General features: G+C 48.6%; 1 protein-coding gene across 1 annotated transcript in view; it reads left to right on the forward strand.

Moving 5' to 3' along the window:
* CORO2B (coronin 2B) overlaps nucleotides 1-6,111 on the forward strand; it is a 173,188-nt gene extending 167,077 nt beyond the window's left edge. The window contains exon 12 of the mRNA XM_049905817.1: nucleotides 4,193-6,111. Coding sequence (XP_049761774.1) covers nucleotides 4,193-4,324 — 132 coding nt within the window. The 3' untranslated portion in view covers nucleotides 4,325-6,111. The remainder of the gene's footprint in view (nucleotides 1-4,192) is intronic.
* Nucleotides 6,112-9,868: the final 3,757 nt, after the last annotated feature.

A 9,868-nucleotide genomic window follows, 5' to 3' on the forward strand; every position in this document is an offset into this window, starting at 1 on the left:
AGCCTGCTATTGGCTTCCGTTGCCTCTGACCCTAATAAATAGAGGCAGGGGATATCAGGAGTATATTGGTGCCCCCCCCCCCCCCCGCAAAAGCCTCAAATTCACTAACCCACAACGTCTCGTGTCTCCTCATGAATCCATTTCAGAAGGCTGCTGTCATGTGGTGTTACAGGAGTTATAAATTCTCAATTAACGGGGGAAACATTTGGCCTCGTGCCTCACAACACTGCCGCCCTCCCTGGCATTTGGGCAGTGTTGGGGCCTGGCCATTTCCTGTCTTTGTGAAAGAAGCCAGGTGTCTGTGGAAGTAGCTTGCTCGGGGGCAACGATAGCCAGGCCTTATCCATGCCCCCTGAAGGCTTCTCGTCACCCCAGTCACCAGTGCAAATACAGCTGTTTTCAGCCAGATTTGCAGAATGCTGGCTGTGTGCCAGGCACTAGACTTGATGCAGCTGAAATGGAGATGGTTACATGGACCCACCTGTGTTTGGGTCTGCCATTTCCTGGCCTTAAGTCTGTTTCCTCATGGTAAATGGGGTTATGAAATACTGGGAGTATTAAAGAGATAATCCGTAAGTATCTAGCAGTCTTCCTGGCTCGTCTTTAGTGCTCAAAGAGGCCAACTATCTCTTGTTGCATAACAAATTACCCCAGAATTTTACCATATTTTTACGCAAATAACATGCATATTGTATGTTTTTTCCAGCCATACAGCTCCTTCAAGCATTAGTTTCCTAGGCGTACTATGCGCGTTGTATGTGGGGCATTATTTGCGTGGGCAAGTTAGTTGTTTAAAATATACAGTATTTTCTCACAGTTTCTGTGAGTGCTTCTGGCTCACAGTCTCTCGTGAGGTTACCATTAAGCTGTCAGCCAGGGCTACAGTTACATCTGAAGGCTCAGCTGAGGAAGGTTCTTCTTCCAAGTTCACTCATGTGGTTGCTGACAAGATTCATTTCCTCACGGGTTGTTGGGCTGAGGGCCTTGGTTCGTCATGGGCTGTTGGCCAGAGGCCTCCCTCAGTTCTTTGCCACATGGGCCTCTCCATAGGGAGGCTCACAATATGGCAGCTGGTTTTTCCCAGAGCAAGTGAGTGAGAGAGAGAGCAAGACAAAATGTCCAAGATGTAAGCCATAGTCCTTTTGTAATCTCATCTTGGTAATAGCATCCCATCGCTTTTGCCATTTTCTATTTATTAAAGCATATTACTAGGTCCAGCCCACACTTAAGGGAAGGGGCCTTCACAAGGGTGTGAATACGAGGAAGCTGGGGTCTTCAGGGACCATCTTAGAGGCTGCTTGTCACACCCATTTATGATTAACAGTATTACTAACAAAAATAAGACAATTACTGATCTTTAGAGCTTCACAGTCTTATACAGGAGATTAGCAGGTAAACTGACAATTGTCATAAAATATGTTTACATGCTGTTACAGAGGGATATTTAAGATTTCTAAGGCTGGATAAAATCATGTAACGAATGGGATTTGCTTTAGAATAATTCCCAAGAGGGTGGTGCAGGAGAAGTGGGTGGGAGTAGTGATGAAGCAAGGGTCATGTGTTATTTGTTGAAGCTGATTAAGGGGTACCTGGGGGTTCTTGGAGTTAGTCTTTCTACATTTACATTTGTAAATATTTGACATTTTCCACTCAAAAAAAAAAAGAAAATGTAATTGATGTTGCTAAATTGTACACGTGAAAAATCTTAAATTGGCAATGTTGGGTTGTATATATATTTTTACAACAATAAAAAAAAAAAAGTACCCTGAGAAAGTACACGGGTTGCTGCGATCGCCCAGGTGAGCAATCATCAGGGTCTAAACTTGGCTCTGGCACTGGGTGTAAGGACAGCAGAGTTGAATAGTAGTCAGAGTGACACTGAGCTCTATAGATTTGTCTGTTTGAATCAGAACAAAGAACCTGGAGGAAAATTTAAGAGGGTCTCTGGTCAGACAAAATGAATCCCACTAACTCTACACTCAAGCTCATGCAACTTCCTTGACCCTCGCTCAGAGCCTCCTGACGGTTTTTCCCAGCAGTTTTCACCATCACAGTAGATTGGAGGCCACCAATCTGAAAGCAGGGCTGTAGAAGGTAGACACTTTGGTCTAAAAGTGAGGAGGCAACTGATAGCTTGGCACAAGGGGAGAGATTTATGGTTGTACAACTCTGTGAATTCGCTAAAAATCGTTGAATGGTACACTTAAAATGAATGAATTGTACGGTATGTGAATTACACCCCAGTAAAGCTTTTTTCTTTTTTTTAAGTTGTCCAAAAAACCATGTAAAGAAATTTGAAAACTTGGAAGACACAAGGGTATAGGAGCATTCAGTGTAGGGGCAAAGGGTGTATGATTTCTCTGATCAGACGTAGCTAGGGTTGGTGGTTTGTTGGTTAATTTCAAAAAGTCAGTTAAAGAAGGGGATCATAAAAATGATAGCTGTACACCCTTTGAACCTTTTATTTTCATTTCAAACATGAAAACCCAGACATTCATTCAGCAGCTTTTGATGCAGGACCAAGGCCTTTTCTTTGAGGATGGCTTTCCTGGTTGTAACATGCCACGTCTTTCTCATGTAAAGCACACCTTAGCTCCAATTTCCAGTTTCAGCTTCTTTCAGGTGGAATGAGACCGGAAAGTCAATCAGAAAGCAAAACCCTAAGTTTTACAACATTTTCCCTAATCTAATTTTAAGACAGATTTATTGAGGTGTACATTACGTATGATAAAATTCATCCGTTGTAGTATCTAGTTTCAGGAGTTTTGACAAACACGTACAGTTGCATAACCACTGTCACACATCAAGCTATAGGAAACAGTTCCCAGTCTCTTCTGGTTCTATCACCCACAGCTCATTCAGCAGTTTTCTTTTTTTTTTTTTTAGAAAGTCACTTTATCAAGGTTTTCTAAAGCATTCAACTTAGTCTGTATGGAAGTAGCAGCTCTCTTTTGTACTCGTAATTCATCAGTTTATATCATATTTAATTAAATGATGCAATCACTATAGCTAATGCAACTCATGCCAGGAAGTTTGAGAACAAACACGCCTGACTCTTGGTCACATTCAGCTCTAATGTATGGGAGTCTTTGGGTAGCCTGCTGGTCGCCAGGGCTCAGGGCTTTCTGAGCATCTGTTAGTATGTTTACAGATGGGATGATCTATGCCAGTTGCCATCAAGTCTACTCGGGCTCATGGTGACCCCACATGTGTTGGAGTAGAACTCCTTTCTATTGGGTTTTCCATGACTGATTTTTCAGAAGGTCACCAGGGCTTTCTTCTGAGGTCCCTCTGGGTAGATTCAGTTAGCAGCCGACCACGTTAACCATTACACCATCCAGGGTCTCCACAGAAGGAATGGAGACGCTGGTTAATCCAGGGAGTCAGCCAAGTGAATGTCCGTCAAGATATCTATGCTTTGGCCATGGCCACCCCAGCACACGCCTCACTGCCCAGTGCAAACTTTGGCTTCCTGTGATAGTCCTGGAGTTCCTGGGTGGTGCAAGTAGTTAACACGCTCAGTTGCTAATCAGAAGGTTGGTGGTTCCAGTCCACCCAGAGATGCCTCAGAAGAAGGGTCGGGTGATCTACTTCCAAAAAATTAGTCATCGGGAATCCTATGGAGCACAGTTTTACTCTGACCCACATGGGGTCGCCATGAGTTGGAACCAACTTGAAGACAAGTGGTGGTGGGTGATCATGCTGTGTCATCAGGAAAGAAAAGCTCGATTTCAGTCATATACGAAGCCTCCATAAGAAGGGAAGGATGCAAAACATTTTAGGAAGGTTCCCATCTAGAACAGTAAACAAAATGTTAGATTTGGGCCCGTAACGGGTAAGCTTGGGATATTTGGAAAACTGGCCTATGTGACATTACTCCTTGCTCAGGGACTCCGAATCAATGAGGCAGGTCTGCATGGGCTGGAGCCTTCTTTGTTTCCTACCTGACAGGGGAATACAGAAGTCGTGGGCTGAGTGGGCAGAAGCAAGATCGCAATGACCATGAGTTGCAATGATCATGAGTCACCCAAGATGCTGAAGTGCAGCGGCAGTGGGAGGGCCAGGGGAGAGAGGGGCAGAACCTGGAACGGGTGGGCATGGGGTGGGCGGAGTCTGGAGACCCACTTGGGAAGTCACCTTCTCACCTGCTCTCCCCCGGCCCTCCACGGGCCTCTCTCCTCATCCATCCCAGCTCCTCCGAATGTTCTTCCGGCAGCAGGATGAGATTCGGCGGTTGAAAGAGGAGCTGGCCCAGAAGGACATCCGCATCCGGCAGCTACAGCTGGAACTGAAAAACTTGCTCAACAGCCCCAAGAGCCATTAGCTCCCTGGTTGGGCTGTTTTCTAAGCCGATCTCTCCATTGTTTCTACTCGTCCTGTAACTTCCCCTTATCCAGTGACCCCAGAGACGGAACCAGGACTGGAGCCAGGTGGGGGGCAGGCCTGAGGACCCCACCTATCACCTCAAGAAGGGGAAGCCAACATTTGACCTCTTGACCTCATGCTAATGAAAGTTCCCAGCCTCTCCTGGAGACCCACCGCTGGCAGCCCCTTTGCCTGACACCCCAGGAGCCTGGACTTCCCTCAGCTGGGCGAAGACCATGGACTCCCTGAGGGGCTTCCCTCACTGAACCAGGGATCCCAGCTAGACTAGGACTTGAACTTTCCCCCTGCAAGGGAGCCTGCCCGGACATTCCCAGCACTCCCCACTGGAACATCGCTGGTGGTACCACAAAGGGTGGGCTGTATTTGGAGGTCAGCTGAAGTTCTCCTCCCCCCTCCCCCCACCACCTCTCTTTCATCCCTCGGCAACCCTGGAAGCCTGATTCGCCTGACCAGGGTTGCCAGCTCCCTTCTGTCTCTGGCCCCACCTCTCTTGTCTTCAGGGAATTAAGAAGATTGTTCACCGAGGCCATAATGACCCCTTGCCTTCCCATGATTCTCTTCAATGCTCCTGCGTACCCTTTTCCCATTTTATTTTTGAGGCAAGCAGGGTAGGGATTAGTGTCCCCATTTTACAGATGACCGAACTGAAGGTTTAAATGGGGAGATAACTTACAAGGTCACCCAGCAGGTCAACAGTGGGCCCAGGACCAGGACCCTGGGTGTCCAGACCTGGGGATAGGGCCTGTCCTACTGTATCAAGATGCCAATCCCCTGTGGGCTTTGCCAGTATCCACATCTTAGTGGAGAATGAGAACTGGAAGACAGTTCTGCCATCTGTCCAACACCAGTAGTGCCAATGTGCCACGCTACCCACTTGAGGCCCCTCACACTCAGTGCCCCGAGGCCCTTCTGGCTTCCACCGTCTGCTCTCCCCGTCCCTGGGACTCCATCTGATATGAGGCCTCTTCCTCCTGCAAGCCGAGGCTGAGAAGGGTGGAGGTTGGCCCTGGGGAAGGCAGAGCAGGGTCTGATCTCTTCAAGGGTCCTCTGTGTGTCTCTCCACCACCTCAGCCATGCCAGCCTTCCACACAAGAGTGACCACAGCCCCTCACTTCGCTAGAGCACTTTAAAGTTTACGTGGTTCTTCAACACATAGGATCTCATTCAGCCTCCCAGCCACTGTAGGAGGTGGGCGCATTCTTCTGATTTTACAGATGAGGAAGCTGAAAGAAGTAGACCCGGGTCACGCACCTCTTGGAGACATCACATTTCATTTGGTCTACTACACATTTCTTTTTTTCTCACTACCCACACAAAGTCCACAAACACCATTCTTCTCCGAAAAGTTGGAGTTTGGGGGTGGGATCTGGCCTGGGGATCTAAAATGGGTGTCCACTCTTCTCTCATTAGCTAGGAGCTGTTAGGCACATTGTATTGCACACTGCTGCTTTTCCTGTGGCCACCCTGCCAGACATCCTGGCCACCAAGGCCAGGGCTGCCCAAGCCCCTCCGGGCTGACTGGGCAGGGGAAAGCCTCCTCACCCCTTGGGCTTTTCCTCTCAGAACCTTCCACACCCCCAGCCAGCTAAAGCAGGGTTTCCTCACCCCCACCCCAGCAGCTAGTCGGTGTTAGTCCTCATCTCTTCCTCCCCATACTTCTTGGGCTTTTTTTTTTCTTCCCCATTGACCTTTGTGGTCTTCTGTGATTATTTATGCTGCCTTCAAGGATAGAATTGAAATAAAATGTTTTCAACTTATCAAACCTGGGCATGGCCATCTCATTTAGCTCTGGTAGCTCCTGATCTTGATCAGCATGGCCTCTTGATGGTCAACTCCTCAGCCACTGCTCTGTTGTCTTTCTGGAATGACAGCCCACATCTGTCTACAGAAGTAACGTTACACTTTTATTCATCTACAGAAAGGTTTCTCACTTCGGCACTACTGACATTTGGGGCCAGAGAATTCTTTGTTGCATTAGCTGTCCTGGGCATTGTAGAATGTTTAGCAGCATCCCTGGCCTCCACCCACCAGATACCTATAGCATCCCCTCCCCCAGTTTTGATAACCAAAGATGTCTCCAGACACTGCCAAATGTCCCCTGGGAGGCCAAAGTCACCTCCAGTTGAGGGCCGCGGCTCTACAATTATTCAGTGGGCATCTGCTGTGTACCCAGGCCTGTGGTGGAGTCTAGGGGAGACCAGTGCTTTGTCTTGGGATGTTTACATAGCACCATTACATATACACTCTGGGCAGTAGGATCTATTATTATTCCCATTTTCAAGATGAGCTGTCAGGCCCAGAGGAGTGGAATGCTCAAGGTCACTCAGCCCGTGTAGTGGGGGAGACAGAGAGGGACACAGATCGTCTGAGTCCAGACCCAGAGGAGTTGCATGTCCCAGCAATGAAAATCCAAGAAAAGAGAGCTAGGAAGAAATTGCAAAGGGCTTCGGGAGGAGCAGTGGGCCAGGCACCAGGGCCAGGAAGGGGTGCTCCATGCCCAGTTCAGCCTCTGATAGATAGTATGACTTTGAGTAATTCACTTCCCATCTCTGGGCCTCATTTTCTCCATCTATAAAATGAACGGGTGGGACTATTCTAGGATCCCTTCTTGGTCTGACATCTTAGGTTTCTATCATACCAGCAGTTGAGAGGCTGGGACAAGTCTCCAAGACCACCCATTGTCTAAGACGAGTGGTCAAGACAAGAAGTATATCAGGAGGAGGGAGGCTGTTGGATGGCTTCATCCAGGGCTTGGGTGCAGAGAGGTACTTTTGTTAGACATGAACTTGAACAAACACCCCTGGAGTTTCTGCTCTAGATCAGTCCACAAGCCTTCGGCTTAAAAGGAATGCCAAAGTCATTGAGAGTCTGGCCTTCCTGTGCTCCTCCTGGGAAGCCGGGGAAGATGGAGCTGGTTGTCTGACTGAGCTGTCCCCCACCAGGGCCCAGGGGAACAGGTAAATGGACAAGGTGGCCAGTCACAGCTACACCGCTCTGAGTCCAACCGGGCAGCCTTGTAATCCATTACTTATACAGTGAAGTGAATTACTTAATATGGCCCTTCTAGCCATGCATAGTCTTGTGACGCCTGCAAAATGATTGGGGGGACTATGCAAATAAAGTGCTTGTGGCCCACCAAGGGGATTGGTCAGCATTGCTAATAATGCAAATGAGGTTGATGGAACCCTTCGGCGGGGGGGGGGGGTGGGACCACGCAAATAAGGTGTATGAAACCCTAACAAGGGGATTGGCCAGTTTTGCTATCCCAGTAGGCTTTAAGAGAGACATGGAGAGAGAGAAAAAGGAGCTGTCACACGGAAGACAGTGAGAGACGGAGGCACAGCAGGAGCAAGAACGATAGCACCAAGAGACAGCAGGAACCAAGAGACCAGGTGAGATGGCTGTAGTGGGACTTATCGACCCACAGAGTTAAGAGCTATGACACTTGCCTAACAGGCCCTCAGTAGGGTCTGGTGGCAGAGGGCAGAAAGAAGCTGTCCTGATCAAGGACTGTATCCTGAGTTGTTCCTGCTACTTCTGAGTTGTTCCTGCTACTTCTGAGTTGTTCCTGATTCTGAGTTGTACCCTGTTACTTCCCTAATAAACCCCGTAACTGTGAGTATGGTCTGTGAGTTCCGTGTAGCTACTGCAGTGAATTGTCAAACCCAGCAGAGGAGTAAAGTGTGCCGTGGGAGGAACGGCTGGTGTCAAAATTGGTAAAAAGTTTGGAGAGAGGAGGTATGTCTGACTTCTACCTCATAGGAATCAGCCTTGGGCTGTTGATCTTGATTCTCCTCCCCATTGTGAAGTTAGAGGGGGTCAGACACCCTTTCCATACCATTCTTACGACTTACAAATTGTTTAAGGTCAGAATCAAACTTCATTTTCCTCCCGAGTAGCGCATTTTCCCAACTACATCTGTTGACCAGCCAATCATTCCCCCACTGTTTGCTTATGGATCTTTTAATTCTTCATTAAAAAAAAAAAAAAAAAAATCCATTGCCGTTGAGTCAATTCCGACTCATAGTAACCCTATAGGACAGAGTGGAACTGCCCCATAGGGTTTCCAAGGAGCAGCTGGTAGATTCGAACTGCTGGGATATTGGATTGCAGCCAAGCTCTTAACCACTGCTCCACCAGGGCTCCTTAGTTCTTCATATACAAGAACATAGCCCATGCCTGGCCTGGTACACTGACCTCTCTGCCTATTACGGCCTAGTCCACCACTTGGCTTTAATTATTACAATGATGTAGGAGAACAAGTCCCTCATGACTCATGGAACCCCTTCCCACTGCCACACCCCCCACCAGAGTTTTCTCCCTTCTCTTCTCCAGATGAGGAAATGCTAAGCTCAACTCCAGACCCTTCTCTTCTATGGAGAGGTTCCTAATGTCCCTGCGAGGCACCCTCCTGGGAATACTACAACTCCTTGTCTTACCCTTTGACACCTAATTAGACTTTCAACTCAATTTAACACACACTAAGAACTGGACCTACTCAGTGCTGGGCACTGAGGTCCCAGAGATGGGAAAGAGCCAGGTCTGCCCTTCAGAGGCTTCTGGCCAGTGGTCTTTCTGGTCACCCAACAGGACTCAGAGTCCCAGGAGGCTGGAATGGGTTTTGCCCCTCAGCTGGTTCAGTATGAAGTGGAGATGGATCTCATTTGGGATCTGCTGACTCTTGAGTTCTTGTTCGGCCAGCTTTCTGAGATCCCAAGACGGGCCAGGGAATGTTTAGACTCTCTCCTGGTGCTGGGCAAGCATCCCAGACTGCCAGTGGGCCATGCAGAACGTGGCTGCCTCTTCCTTGTGGGAAATGACTTCACATGAAAAACACCACCACCACCAGGCTCCCATTCCCCAGCCTTCCTGCCTTGGAAGGGTACACAGAGGCGGGCCTGCCTGGAGCAGAAGCAGACACTTACCTTGACCACAGGAAGCATTACCAGATTCCTCCCCCAAGTCTGCCAGCCTGGGGGCTGCAGGCCTGTGGCGCAGGGAGGGGAAGAGGCCCCCTCTGGGATGTTGGCAGGAGCTCCTTGTTCTCTGGGTGTGTATGTTTCCTATTTGGGAACAACCTGCAGTCTGTCTTTCCTTGGAATTTTAATTTGGTCACAAACACAAATGGGTCAGCCTTACTCAGAGAGGGGAGATGAGTACCCACAGGGTCAGGTCTGAGGAGTTCCAGGAAGCTCCTGTCCCGGAGCCCCTCCCCTATACCTGGTCTGTCACACCGCCTGGAGTCCCCCATTAGTACACAGTCCCTTTGAGTTAAGCATTGCCCTTGCCAGAGCCCTCTTCAATACAAAACCCCTGGAACTAGGATGCTAGTGTGACTAGGTTGACAGATTGAGAGAAGGAAGAGTGGGGACGATAAAAAAGAGGGGGCTGCAGGTGGGGACCCTGAGGACAGGTATCATGAATTTCAAGGTCACTGTGATTGTGGCAAGATTCAAAGACCAGGAAAAGCTTGCTAGAACCT

The sequence above is a fragment of the Elephas maximus genome, chromosome 13 (assembly GCF_024166365.1).
Source record: "Elephas maximus indicus isolate mEleMax1 chromosome 13, mEleMax1 primary haplotype, whole genome shotgun sequence".
NCBI lineage: Eukaryota > Metazoa > Chordata > Mammalia > Proboscidea > Elephantidae > Elephas > Elephas maximus.